The sequence below is a fragment of the Colletes latitarsis genome, chromosome 1, assembly GCF_051014445.1.
Source record: "Colletes latitarsis isolate SP2378_abdomen chromosome 1, iyColLati1, whole genome shotgun sequence".
NCBI classification, from domain to species: domain Eukaryota; kingdom Metazoa; phylum Arthropoda; class Insecta; order Hymenoptera; family Colletidae; genus Colletes; species Colletes latitarsis.
Window position 1 is genome coordinate 46,055,220 of NC_135134.1, and position 15,406 is coordinate 46,070,625.

Below are 15,406 nucleotides of genomic sequence, written 5' to 3' on the forward strand. Positions count from 1 at the left end.
CCGGTTTTAAAGCTCGGTTTAAGCCCCTTTCACGAGCACGCCGAAAAGTCCTTCCCGTTTTTCTACCCGTGAACTCATTCCAGGCACGCAAATTAAATCTTGCTTTCCAGCGATACCGCGTCCATTCAGTATATTTTATTTTTTTCCCCCCTTCAAGCCGTAACACGAACACGTTTGAAGATAAAATATATCGCTGGCTGGAAACTGTTGGATCTTACGTTGATTAATCAGGCTTCCAACCTTTAGATTCCGTTGCGATCGAAACGACCTCGTAGTTTCAGAATCGTTTCGTTCGTATTATTTGACAAGTTGGAGATGCAACAAAGCTCTTCGAACGTCGAGGCAAAGCCAAGGAGCGAACCATTGAAATTTGCATAACCAATATTAGCTTGCCTATATCTTTGACCCATAAAAGAGATACGAAATAAATATTTGAATAATCACTCTTCCGTATTTCCTTAGCTACGAAACATTTGAAGCAATCGTGCATTACCGAGAAGAAAAACTGAGTTGATTAGTAATATTTAACAGGCTCTGTAGGGTACTCAAAGAGGCTTTTATTCTAGCTCCTTTCATAATGATTCCGACCTTGACTCGTCGAATTATTCGGTACACAGCTAATTTACACGACTCAATATTATTTAAAATGTCCAGCACAATGGACAGTTACTCGAATAAAATTAATTTTCTATAGTTTGTTCCTAAAGGGGGAGAAACTTTGGTTATTTTTAAGTTTAATAAACGAAAATCAAGGAAAACTTGGATACGTTAACACAATGGTATATCGTTACTATCTTCATCGGCGAGTACGGACAGGAACACGACCGGACTTCGACCGGAAACGATAGTGTGACGTGCCAAAGATACGGGAAACCACGTGCAGTCAGATTTACTGTGCTTGGAAATTCAATGAAGTAAACTCGGCGAATATGTACATTCAAACCAGTATATAAGTGCTGTTCTATTTTTAACCAGCAAATGAGGTAGTTGGAGAAGTGAAGAGATCATTATATTATTTTAACGAATAACAAGGAAGAATATGAACAATATTTAAAACATAAATTTAATTATGTTTCCTGTCTTTTCAACGGAGCGAAATATTACAAATCGAGCAAGTATGTTTCTCAAAGCGATAAAGACAGGATGCTGAAAAGGTAGATAAGCAAAAAATTAACTTCCACTCTTTGTGCTGTCCATAAGAAAGAGACGATCGTGTTACGCAAATTGTATTATCGTTATTCAAATTAGAAATACGGTAAGCATAAGGAAAAGACACAAAGTATGTCGTATTCACACTGTGTTAACCTACAGTGGTATCAAAAATCGATGAGTCAATCAGCCGATTGGCGTCAATCGGTCTTTACAAATATATACATATATACGCAAACGACCAATATAGTGAACGCCTTGTATCGTAAAGTTTAAAGCAGTATGTATTGTTTCTTATACTTTTTATTCTGTTTTCACCGATACTGCAGTAATAAATTATCGAACTCTTGCTTGTCAGAAAAGTTCAGTATAATTAGGAAGTATTCAATTAAGATAAGACAAAGAACTTGTGATAAAAACTTTTTTGATGCTTCGGTTCCTACCAACCCGTAAGTAGTAACAAATGGCCAATTAATTTTCTGATAAGTCCCTTTCGCAATTATCCAGCACCAATGAAATTAATTTGAGCTTTATTATTATGCGAGTTGGAAAATGGAGAGACCTACAACACTACGTGTATACGAAAGATTTGAAGACAGACTAGCATTATTGAATCGATACCTTGCCAAACATTTGTACATTCGTAAATGGAAATAAATGTTTGCACGGCAAACACCTGTCCGCGCATATGTATTTGCACGTATTTACGAATGTGACAACAGTACGTCAATAAGAGTACGTAAATTCGATTCCCGTGCTACCTGGATCGCGAATGTTTCGCGTGATCTTTTTCTACTTATTTACGTAGTACGTCTTGTGCACTCGTACAACATTTATTCACATAGAAACGTTACGGTATACGTTACCACGGAAATACGATCGCGATAGTAAGATGAAGCAAGTTTACTATCGTTCGCGGGCTTACTATCAGAGTCAACAACAGAATGCGATATATCTATTTGAGACTTTATCTATTTATCGCTACACGCCACGCTATGAAAGATAGTTTTTGCATCCGAGAAACTTAAACCTTGATTGAAAACTATTTTTCCTTCCAAGGTTTCAAGTAATAATTTTCTTCAAAGGACCGAATAACATATCGATTTTTAAACAAAGTTAACCCGTCGACGGGGAAACGGGATCACAAATCCAGGGTATAAATTTAATGAAATAGTTTCTGGAGAGATCCAACGAGCGTCTGCATTTCAAAAGAAGGAATTCCATTTAATACATATTTTCGTCTAGAAACCCACTGTTCCGTGGAATACGTAAACGAAGTAGACAAGGAATAAACTAGGACAGACATTTAAATACAGAAAATATGAATAATTCATTTCCAACGATAGCACCGTCTCTAAACTAGGAATTAATATTATATAGAGAAAGAAATGGAGAGTGTTGAGAAAATTAAATTCATTTATGGCGTGGTCGTTCTTACTTAAATCAAACTCAGAAAATGAGGATGAAAAAATGGAAGGAAACGTGGAAACGATATTATTGGAGAAGCATTTTACGCAACGTTGGTTTTCTGAATAGCAAAACAAGGAGAAGAAATTTTCAACAAACGATCAGAAATACACCCGGGAATCCAATGAAGAAAGTAACTTCTTTACGAGGTCGAGGGATGGTATTTTCACTGATATTTCTGCAAAGGGAGCGTTCCTTTATCTCCTTCGAACTTGCAGAAGCGTCAGCATATAGAGAGAACAGGTCAGCCTGAGTTCCTGACATTTTCCCGGTAAACTAAATTAGGTCACCTCGTAAATCCTGAGAAATACAGGTCAAAGTAGGTTCTTAGGGTATTAGATAGGGTGCAGGGGATGCACGATAGAAGTGCAGCGTGGACAATTAACACAATTGCCATTAATCACGTGGAATTCTATTTACTTGCATTCATAATTTCCCTGCTAAACGTTGAAACGTTTAAGCTCGCATCCCGGAAGGAAGATTAGGTAAACAATTAAACGCGCTTCATCAACTGCAAATGCAAAATAATTTCTGTACATTAATATCGTACGAATTAACAGTAGAACTACCGGAGATGATCCAAATGATTAGTAATTTCCAACAAAAATTCTACATTTACTCGACAGGATTTTTGCAAATTTACCGTGGTTTTCTATAAGAGTTTTAATTTCTTTGGTACAATAATAGTTTTAGTGGTAACCTCGAGGAGAATACCAAAATCTGATATCGTCTTTGCCTTTCTCAAATCGTGACGTAATCTCGTAGAAACCTCGGGTTCGTTCGAAGCTACGGAATAAAGATATCAATGTCCATTAGGTTGGAAAGACTATTCGCTGTTGGGTTTGATAAATGCAAAAGTACAGTTTAGCGTGCAATCAACGGCCGTGTACTTAAAGAAGGTGTTAAACGGCCGTTTCGCCGGGTAGCGTAATGCACTTCTGAACATTACGGTAGCTTTAATGAAGAAGAACGGTGCTCAGCGTTTCCCCTCTGACGTATCTGCAGCTGAATAAGAGTGCAGCCGTCAAAGGAAAATTGCTCACACAAATCAGAATGAAAAGCACGTGGTACACGGACCCCGGTGACACGAGCCACCTTCAGAAACACACGATCCGCCCAACCTCGCCGCGTTCAGCAGGGCGTGGCCTTCAGGATCGATACCATAAAAAGCTCACTGCACGTCCACGTCCTGTAATAAAGTGCGCAACTTTGCGTACGTACGGTCATTAAACGTTTCAGCAAGTTTCATGCAAATTTCCTACGCCTACCGTGGCCGCGCACCCGGCTACACCCTTTCGCGCACACTCTGGCAACTTCGAAGACGTAACGGATAGAAACACTCGACCTGTTGGAAATTACTGCTTGTTAGTAACTTGTTTTGGACCTAGTTTTGTCGCACTCGATAATATATGAACTTTCGCGTTCATTCATGCTCATGGTTCCTTTATTATTTATGACTGGGATCGCATTGATCTTCAAGAATCTAATATACACTGACATTCTGTAGAAAGATGATCGAAAGCTCGAATATAATCCCATTAAGTATATTAAACGACGAAAATTACATTGCAAACATGATTTAAAACTTTTGATGAAATTATAGTTTCTAATTTTGTTCCTTTTGAATCATAGAAATAATTTGTCTTCTCTATTAGTCATTAAATGCATCTGCAAGAAGGGGAAAACATTTTGTCCTTGTTTTCTCCATGGGTATCGATTACAAATAATATATTTCTTTTTCTTTTAATTTTCTGTGCTTACACTTATTATACAGGGTGTTCGGCCACCCCTGGGAAAAATTTTAATAGAGAATTCTAGAGGCCAAAATAAGACGAAAATCAAGAATACCAATTTGTTGATGGAGGCTTCGTTAAAAAGTTATTCACAATTAAATTCAAAACTTTCAAATCGTTCTAAAAAAATTATTTCTAGGTTCTGGGGGTAAATACAACCATTTTTGGTGAATACACATACCCTCGAAATCTTGCGCATTTTCGAGAAAAAAATTCAGTACGGTCGGAACTTTAAATGTTAATAACTGTTTAACGAAGCCTTCATCAACAAATTGGTATTCTTGATTTTCGTCTTATTTTGGCCTCTAGAATCCCCCATTAAAATTTTTCCCAGGGGTGGCCGAACATTCTGTATACACTGACATTCTTTAGGAAGACTATTAAATATATGGAACAACAACAGTTACATTGCAAGCATAATTTAATAATTTTGATAATTTTATGCTTCTTTTGAACCATAAAAATAATTTGTCTTCTGTATTAGTCTTTAAATGCATCTGCAAGAAGAGAACGAACCTTATTTTCGCCATGGGTATCGATTAAATATAATATATTTCTTTTTCTTCTAGTTTTCTGCATTTACACTTATTATGTTCTTTTAAGACTTCACCTCTTATTATGGTACCAATAAAAATGCTGTAGCAAATCCATGATATTACGGAGTGATGTTTTTTCGAAAATCCTGTCTGTACGAATTCGGTTTAAATACTCCATTAATTACACAAATAATATTAGAAAGTTCAATTCAATCAACAAATGTGATTCGTTTTCGAAATATTTCACGGTTTCTTAAATGCGAATGTTTTTAATTACATATCAAGAGAAAAAAAGAAATTGTGAAAATTTACTCTCTAAAGATTTGTAATAAGTTTTTTTTATAGTCAACCGAGGTTAGTACTTGATACTTCTTCGAGCGCCAAGTATTAGAAATTTTAATTAGCAGAAGCCTCGAACGCGATAGAACCGTCGAGAACACGATGTTTCGAGAAAATGAAAATCTAATTAAAGAGAACGTCATGCTCAAATGGAACTGTAGCTCTAATAAATACTACGAATGGTAGGAAAAACAGAAAACTTATACGGGAAATATTTGCACGACACTTTAAAAGAAAGGAGAATTTGCAACAGCATCTATTCAAACTCGCTGAAAGCACCAGCTTGGCACATTTTATATTCCGCTGTTGATGTAGCGAATATTTGATGATACTTCGCTTGTAGTCTGAATGAAAAGAAAATATGCAGGGAGTAACGCCTTCTGCTTGGGTGATTCTTTTCACCATCAGGTTTTACTTTCTTCAAAGATCCTGCGTTAGAAATGCGGTGCATTTTGTATACTTAATTAAATTACTTTCGTCCATTTCCGTTAATTGAATGTTATCTGAATCGGAGTAACGATTAAAAAGCGAATCACATATTGCTGGATAAGTAGGTAGTATCGTGCCAACATAAATTTTAGAAAAATATTCTGTAAAAAGAATATTAACTAACCTTACAAAATATGTATACTCGCGTAGTAAAAACGTTTATCGATTTAGCGTAAATTATCTGCCATACACTTTTCTACAAGAATCCCATTAAAACTAACGTTCAGTTTTTTTGTCTGCTAATTAATGTTCATTTTATCGGAACATACGTTCGTTTAATGACTTCCTCGTATCCTAAAACAAGCTGAAGCCTTCTCATATTAAAAATTGTTTTCTTGCCGACTTAAAGAAAGAACTATAATTTTTAAAAGATATACCAATTTCATTTAATAATTGTACAAAGTGATTGTCGCACTTCTGATCCTAAATATTCAGAAAAGTCTAATGAAATAAACTTCGTCCGACAGGCATTGGAAATTTATTTGTTTACGCACGAGTAATGGGCGCGTGGATCGATTCTTGACGATTTGAGTTATTAAAAAGTTTTTTTCCCCATACGCAGCACGATGCCCTCAGATAGTATGGACGACATCGAGTTGAAAAATATTCAACTCCAATTTCCTGCTCTAAGATATTTGACGAGAGATGACAATTCCGTGCGGGAGGAGAGGGTGGAAACTGACAAAGGATATCTGGTGGTGGGTGTACAGGGAAACCGGTCGAAACCTGCCATACTTACTTATCACGACTTAGGCCTTAACTGTGAGTAATTATCCTCGTTCCATTAGTACTGTAAATGTTAAAAATTTGAAAAATTTACTGTCACGACGATTGAATCGACTATCTTAATTGTCCATTTAACGAAAACATGTTGCTAATCGTTCCCAGATATACCGAGCTTCCAGGCATTCTTCAATTACATCGACATGCGAGTTTTACTCGAAAACTTCTGTGTTTATCATGTGAACGCACCAGGTCAAGAGGACGGTGCATCAACGCTACCCGAAGAGTGAGTATACTTAATTTTTTTCTCGATGAACAAGTAATTTATTTGATAAAATTATAAATTCATACATTTTTATAGTCAGAATTAAGTTTCTCAGAAATATCGTTTCCAATGCTCCGTATCGATATTCCATTTTAATTTAATATTCACCCAACGACTTTATAAAGTAAATTGTTGAAGCATTCAAACAAGGACAAGAAATATTTATGTGATCCACTAGAAATGCCTTACTATCGATTAAGAACGTAATTAAACATTGATCAAGAAATATTGAATTCCTTTTAAAACGAATTCGATTTCACGACAAATAATTTTTCATATCAGTTCCGTCTAGCGCATGGAATTAAACGCGTTCGTAGAAAACGTCACAAAAGTCATTTGTGCTTCGATAGTCGACCGGTTCTAGTACAACCCTTAATCCCAGTAACGAGTTCGCTAATTAACGTGCGAGTACGGTAAAAACCGATTTAACGAAAGATCCCATACGTACGTGTATGTATATCGAGGTCTCGTTCAAGAGTATGGTGCACGCGTGACACTTGACGGCAGCGAATTCAATTAGTGCGAATCAATGACCCAATTAACGTTCTAATTAGTCGAAGCCCCAGCGATGTCCCGCTTTCGCGTTTGCCATGGATAATTCCGCGCGTCTTAAAAGATTTTTTCTTTGCTGCGCTTTGCCTCTATCGCCATTTGCATTTCAACGGATTCGATCTTATCGGCCGTTGCGCAATCCGCCTCTCCGATATTCAATCTATCATGAAATCAGGAAATAGCGTTGCCCAATACCGTTGCAAATGTTTCCTATCCGTTTCCAAAACCATGAATCACGCATCCTAAAGAAAACCAAATTACTCGAGATCATACTTTCGGAATTTTTTGTTAAAACTTTACAGTCAACTGCGTTGTCGAATTAATTTCCATAGAACGTAAAACGGTAAGTAAAAATGCCTTGACGTAGTAGTTGGGATTCGTTTACGCCGTTGAATTAGAAGATTGACCGTGCCTACCTACGACATCCGATTAAGCTGACCTCAAACAATCGAGGTTCACCTCGACGGACGCATACGTACCTAAACAGCGTGTTACAGAATAATTTAGACTGCATTGCAGATTTTCATGCACCGAGCATACGAAACCATTTTCGCTCGCGTGCCAAATCCGTAAAATTTCATGACGTATACGTATTCGAATATATTAGCGTCGGTGGATAATGTCAGCGATGCTTCAGCTTTTCGCTGCACATCGATATCGAACACCGTTTATAGAATTCAACAGTTACGGAAGACCGGTTACTCAAAATTCATTTTTTATTTCTCTCGCCGAACCGAAGCTAGAAAAACAATTGGGAACGCTCGTAACTCGAAATCTGTAACGAGAGAAATTTAATTGGAACAGTTATCAGCGTATTAGTGTGAAATCGATTGTGGCGTACATTTGTTACGTACGACCCGGCACACACGAGAAAGCGTAAATTCCTGTATAATCACGATAGAAATTTATTTCGTTCGTCGATAAATACACGATAATTAGCTAATTAGAGAAACGTATCGTGTCGTTGATTGGAGTCGAAATCGAGTCGATCGAGCTTCCCAAAGATCGATTACGAGAATGTTTAATTTCCTAGACCGCTATCCGATACTTTAAAGCGTAGAGGAATCAATATATTGCTAACTGTTAATGCAATACTGAGACGATCGCAATCTATGGGTACCGTTTAGGTGATTAGTATTCACGATCGATAAATTACTACGAAGGCGAAACCAGCGTTATATCGATGCACTGTATTCCAGTTACGTTTATCCGTCCATGGACGAACTGGCAGAGCAGCTGCTCTTCGTCTTGGGCCACTTTGGCCTGAAGTCCGTAATCGGTTTTGGAGTCGGCGCTGGAGCTAACATACTAGCCAGATTTGCGCTCGCTCATCCCGAGAACGTGAACGCTCTTTGCTTGATAAACTGCGTATCGACGCAGGCAGGTTGGATCGAGTGGGCTTACCAGAAGATGAACGTTCGTCACCTGAGATCGCAGGGCATGACTCAGGGCGTGCTGGACTACCTAATGTGGCATCACTTTGGCAGGGTGAGAACATAATTAACACGTACACACGCCCCGTGTAACTATACCGAGAACGTTAGATTAAACTCAAGATAAACTGAAACGAAGAACAAATATTTCAATAGCTATTTAGTTGATTGGATGTACAGTTAATAATCCAGGTCATCGTAATGGACTGAATCGATTAAGAAGATACACTTGGTCCTAATTTATATTCAAAAGTAGTTTCGTAAATGAGGAAATAGGCAATAGCCCCGATGGCCTATAAAGTTTTACCGAGGTAGGTTAGTTAGGCAACGTTGACACGGAAACGTAGGCCAATAAATTATCGACTACAGTGCCCGACGAAGGCGTACGCCGTCGGGGTGTACGGTTCTGTGCAACCTAGAAAATTGGATTTAGAGTATTAGCAGCAATTATGTGGCTCTTATTATGCAACACGTAGATTCGTAACAGCGTTACCGCCCGTGGAAAAATAGATGCTGACAGGCTCGCGGTGTAAACATTGTTCGTCACAGGAGGGAAAAACATTAGTAACATCGAAAAGTCAAATAAGGATCCTTCGAGTCGACCCTTTTTCTGGAGCTGGCTTTCTTTTCTTCCTGTTCGTTAACCTTTTGCCGGCCACGGGACTAATGATAGGTTCCGTCGGTTGTTTTTACCCGCGCCTTTTGCTCGAGCAAACTGAAGCGTGAAGCAGAAGTTGCCTCGAGTGTCTGGAATTTTTCGATCAAGGATAGAGTTTCACCGGCCAAAGAAACGTTGGTTGTAACGCGTACAGTTATAGTCCGCTGTTTGGTATCTAAAAATAACACGATGAAACTTTAAAGTCGGACGCTATTGTAAACTTCAAAATCTCGCGTCGGAATCGAGAAGAAAACGCTAATTGGCAAACATGTTTCAGGGCACGGAGGACAGAAACCACGACCTCGTTCAAGTGTACAAAAACTACTTCGAGCGTCACGTGAATCCAACGAACCTAGCGCTATTAATCGACAGCTACGTCCGCCGTACCGATCTCAATATCACGAGGGAATTAGACCCGATACGTAAAAAGGAAGGTGTTACGCTCGGCGTGCCTGTCATGAACATCACCGGAGCTCTTAGCCCGCATGTCGACGACACCGTGACGTTAAACGGAAGATTAGATCCGACGAACAGCTCGTGGATGAAGGTACGAAGCGTTTCGCAACATTAATCGGTCCTACCTCGAGCATCCACGCATTCGTAACTACGTGGAACAACCCGATCCAGTACCGTGCACATTACTAACGCTACGTTAATTCGTAACTAACGAACTGCGAGTTAACGATCGACTCGGTGCGTTCGGTTCGATTCTGATGGCGGAGGCGTAAACGTTTTGTAAATACGAGTGTAAAGTCACTTAGCTTGCTCCATCTGTACGCTGGCATCTTCTCGCGAACGCACAGCACCTTATAAGACGTATAGATAATCTTTCTTAAGATTGATGGTAGTTGAAAAATGTATGAGTCAATTAAAGATCAAACGTAAATGGTCGTTCAAAGTCATTTTTATGAATCACGTCCGACACAAACCTACTTTAACTCGTATCTATAAAAGATGTGGCTCTGTCAGTTTATGCGAAGAGACTACTAAAAGTGAGGATATTTTTTTATAATCTTCTTTGACCCAGAATCGTTAAGAAAGCTTACAAACTTTAAAATAGAATGAATTACTAAAAGGATGACTCAATCGATTTAATTTTCAGATTTCTGATTGCGGAATGGTTCTGGAGGAGCAACCGGGCAAAGTAAGCGAGGCCTTTCGACTGTTTCTGCAGGGCGAAGGATATGGTAAGTGAGCGCCCCGACGATCTACACTTTAGATATTAATTATCGGATCGTCAAATGATTATTCCCATCGATCGTCACCGGTATAAACGAATCGCGCACGCGCCATACTGTTTCGTAGAAGAGCACACGAACCGTCGAGCGGCGAAAAAAGAAGACAGCGGTTTTAAATGTTCGTTAGACTTGACTGTCAAACGTTGACTGTCTGGCGGTGAAATGTTAAAAATTTATATTTTTTGCCGTTCCATAGTGTAATTAACTCGTTGATGTTGCGAATAATTTATCGGAAAAAGTAATTGACTGTTTACGGTGTTGGGAAGACGTGTGCGTGCTCTTTTACGCGACGACACGAATAAACGAAAACGCAATTGTCGTAGATCGTGAATATTTGTAGACTTAAGTTCCTTCTATCGATTGCTGCGTTTTAAAGGTATCAGTATTTTTGGCCTATAAAGTTGAATCGACGCCACGTAACGTGTTATATACGAAACGACAGAATCGTTCACAGCTACCGATCAAATTTGATTTTTCATCGCGATGTTTCCGGATCAGTCGGACTGCGAATCGATAACGAAATCACGCTTGTAAATTAAGTCACTTCGACCATTTTGCCTTTGACCTCGCTAGATACTCGGTTTAAGCTGCATTATCTATATTAAGTAAACGTTGTTTCTCCCTATTGAATAGAAGCAAATCGAACTACAAACATATTCCGTTGATGTAGGCGTTATTTCTCGTACAGCCATGTTCGAAGTAACTTAACATCCGCCAGTTATTATTTATTCTTTATACCCTAAATGTTCTTACCGCTTCATGAACGACCATACGATCGAACATAGTGGTACAGTTCCACTGACTACTTAACGCTAGTCTCGCGACTAATTGAAGTTTATTATTCTTTTTGGCTTTTTGGTCACAGAAACACGATAGCACTTATCACATAACACAACGCTTTAACAACTATCGCCCAGCTGGTATACATGACGGTGTATTTATCGCGCGAATAGAGTACTTCGTCGATGATAAAACGCCTCACCTTTTTCTCCCAACTATTGCTGACCTCGACTTTTCCCTCCACCGACACGCATAAGACAATGAATTTATTATTTATCTCACGTGGTAGGTATCTGCGATTATTAGCCAAGTACGCCCAAGTTGTTCTAATTAAATTAATTGTTCCTATCGTGGTAACTATCGTTAATTAATTGTTGTTGTTACAATCGTCTCTGTTATACGAATAGAGTTTTCATGTTGTACGAATGGCGCGATGCCAAGATGTTGTTAATCCTCGTTGCACTAAGGAATGTTTGCGTACAAAGCTGTTTACTTTTTCAAAAATCGAACTTTTTCAACGATAGCATTGGCAGATCCGATTGATTTACATGACACATTAGCGCTCGTCCTTGCTACATTTGAGATTTAACAACATCTTCGATCATGTACTTTCCTTCATTGGAAAGCCACTGGCTCGACTTGATAAATAAAAAGAGGTTTGAAAAAGGATTACGTTGAATTCATCACTTTAAGTCTCACCACCATTGCCATTTATTTGAGAGCTTTTTTTTTACTAACGATTATCAAAGACAAATAAGAAAATACGAAATACATGTTCACCGACTTGCGCCTTTATTTCCCACGCGTCTCGGATCGATCGAGTGGTACGTATATACATTACTATTAGTCTTCGATTGAAGTAGTCAGTAAATAGTTTTTGGCTTCTTCGCTACTTTGTTTGCTTATCAGTTACTGTCAATGCTAAGAATCACGCTACCGTTGAAATAGTTTAGACAGAGGTCTCGAACTAAACGTAAAGTTTCTTCGTAAGTGGTTAGAAGAATTTATGATATTCGCTTTCGCTGTCGATACGTTACGATATTAAGATTTGCAAACTAAGATCGACAGCGAAAGCGTTCACGACTCGTGTCCATTTTGACAAAGTAACGAACGATCTCACGTTTCGTTATTTGGAAGACGATGAAATATGGACGACAGTCAGAATTCAATCGTTGCTTGATTTTTCTTTGAATTTACTGATACACGACAATTGGCCTAAGCGATGCATCGCACCAGACTGATTTTCGATGAGAGACGCGTTAACAGAACATTCGCTACGACCTTACGGCGTTGTGTTTCGAGTCTTTAAAGAGAATTTCTTTTCTTTATGCGTTTTAGTGGTGAAATCCCCGCGGAAGCCCGTGACGCCGACAACACCCGAAGGTAATTGTAATTAGGAATTGAAGGCCGCAAGGAGTCAAGCGCGCAGTTGGTCAGTTAGGCCACGTCTATGTGTTAAGTAAGTCGGAATTCAAACTCTTATCGGGAGATACTAACCGACGATGGTGTATCACGACTAACATGTTTTGGACAACATCGGGCATATTCTCTCAAGGATTATCAAAAGGCAACTAACCATTGTTCCTTTTAACATTACTAACTCTTTCGGACTGTGGATGTCGTGGGTCTATCCCTTTGGACATACTAAATTCTCGTATACTTCATAAAATCTTTTTATAAGCCTTAAAACTATCATCCCTCTCGCTGTTGCTTTTATTTCTCTAAAATTAATCTTTGCATCGAGAAACGTTGAACTGCTAACAAACACCATTAGATTACTATATGCACCGAAATACTGATTAAAAAAAAAATTCGAATATCTAGTGTGTATCACGTGCAGCGAGAGGATCAATCATTTCCTCAAAACTGCTTTTGTCACGTTCATACATCTACTTCACTAATATTTGTTTTGATGAATTTCTCGTTAACATTACTCACATTTATTGATTAGGATTGCACATTTCTGGTAAATGTTTATCGACCGAGTTCCTCCATTTTCTGTTCTTATCGGTAGTTGGTATGAAATAGCCTTATCAATCAACGATAAATCAGAAATCCTTCTCGGAACGCGAAACAGATAAGACTTTCGATCTTTTCGATATTTTTAAAACACGTAGGACGTTCAAGTACAAAACTGTTTAATGTGGTTTTTTTGTAGCAGCATTTACTCATGATGGGACATTGACAGATAATATTTACAGAAAAATAATGCAGTGCAAGAAAGCCTCGCACGTGTACTGGGCAGTAGAATAGCAAACAACAAATTGCGCTGATTCACATGCCTTGCACATGAAACAATTTCACTAACACACATAACTCAACCGTTTACTTTGCATGCGCGCCTTTCTTTGTCTTCTCGATTTATCGTTTTTTTTTTTTTTTTATTTTTTTTTACCTTTCGTTCGATAATCGAGCTACATTTCTACTGTTCTGCGTTCTTGTGTGTTCCTGTTTCCGATACAAACAAGATTCTCAATGAACCTAACATACACGTGGGTACGCTCGCAATTAACAACCGTTAGAGTGAGATTGAAGAATGCAATTCGATATTCCAGTCGCTCTGACCTATTATTTTCTTTTATCTTTCTTTACAGTGGCACCGCTCTCACCACTGAAAATGGCTGACTACAGACTGGCTTCCCTCGAAGAACTGAACCATCTTTGCTTTAAGAAACTCGACCGGCCCACCGCGACTATACACATCACTGAGAATCCCATATCGGAGGCGGTCGTTTGCTAAATTCTCGTTTATAAATTTCACCATTGCCATTTGATTGTTCTCGAACGACTTAAAAACGCAAGAACTAAATGCACCACTCGAGTCGAACGTTGGTTTCTCCAAGATTTCGTCGGGGCAACGATCGACGTGGCACTAACATTTTAATTTCTTTCTTGAACTAGCATCGCGTCTAATTTTAATTTACACGTTAACATTACTTCTATCGAATCGTTCTGACATTTCTTTCTATTTATGATAACCGTTAAGATCTTCGGAAGTGATATTCATTCCTTTAAAGGTACGATATTCTTTCGTAGCAATTAGTTTAGTAAGTTTCATTTTTTTTTTTTTTTTTTTTTTGCATTAAGAATGCATCAAGAGTTCTTAATCTTTTCTTTCCATGTACAAGAAGCGTTTTATCGATTGGATAACGTTCGATCGAAACCGAAATATCTTTTACGAGACTTTTAAACGTTGAGTAAAATTTTCATAACACGGATTCACTTTTAAAACTAAACGTAAAACCTTTTTGCGATAACTTGACAATTTTTACAGTTGTTATCTATGGGATCTTTGTTCAGCGGAACAGCGTATTTTTTTAAAGTTTCAACGAACATACAAACCACCGTCGCCGACGGACGTTTTAATAACAAAATTCGAGATTAGGGACGTGCAATTACAAATTGTCTTCGACGCGTCGAAAATCCGACAAACAAAACCATCGCATTCATCGATACGCGCGGTTCTAATTATCGTGCTAATCGTCAGAGACAACGAAAATCATGATTTTACATAAACGCGACTTTTACAAAAAACACAAAGGGAAAAAAAAGAATGGTCTGTGACGTACCTATACATTAAACGGAAAGGAGGCCGAGGATCTCGACCTCGAATGCACGCGAAACGAATTTGTTCTTGGATGATATCAACCACATGGCCTGGTGATCGAACGGTTCGATCGAGGATTCTAAACGAATATTAGTAACGAAGAGAAAAAGACGGTGTTTGCGACGAGACGAACAATGTTTGGCGGCACTGCATCGTAGAGAAGCACGCACTAATGCTTTCCGTGTTCATAAGAGAAACGAAAAAAAGAAAAAAACGAATAGTAGGTGCAATTTTAGGGGGTTACGTTCGTGAAAAGACGTCCGCGCCTTCGAACAACGAATCACGACGACCGCGCGATGTCTTTTCGCAAAGAATTA

At 38.5% G+C, this 15,406-nt stretch overlaps 1 protein-coding gene across 7 annotated transcripts in view; it reads left to right on the plus strand.

Annotated features, from left to right (window-relative positions):
• Window positions 1–15,198, plus strand: part of Mesk2 (misexpression suppressor of KSR 2) — a 29,239-nt gene extending 14,041 nt beyond the window's left edge. For 4 of the 7 annotated variants that reach the window (XM_076764495.1, XM_076764512.1, XM_076764539.1 and 1 more), the window contains 7 exons: window positions 6,336–6,535; window positions 6,662–6,782; window positions 8,573–8,861; window positions 9,742–10,011; window positions 10,567–10,651; window positions 12,821–12,865; window positions 14,077–15,198. In XM_076764495.1, the coding sequence (XP_076620610.1) occupies window positions 6,336–6,535; window positions 6,662–6,782; window positions 8,573–8,861; window positions 9,742–10,011; window positions 10,567–10,651; window positions 12,821–12,865; window positions 14,077–14,222 (1,156 nt within the window). In that variant the 3' untranslated portion in view covers window positions 14,223–15,198. Of the gene's footprint in view, window positions 1–6,335; window positions 6,536–6,661; window positions 6,783–8,572; window positions 8,862–9,741; window positions 10,012–10,566; window positions 10,652–11,567; window positions 12,149–12,820; window positions 12,942–14,076 lie in introns of those variants that run through there. The other 3 variants (XR_013079604.1, XM_076764502.1, XM_076764525.1) reach the window with 3 other exon arrangements.
• Window positions 15,199–15,406: the final 208 nt, after the last annotated feature.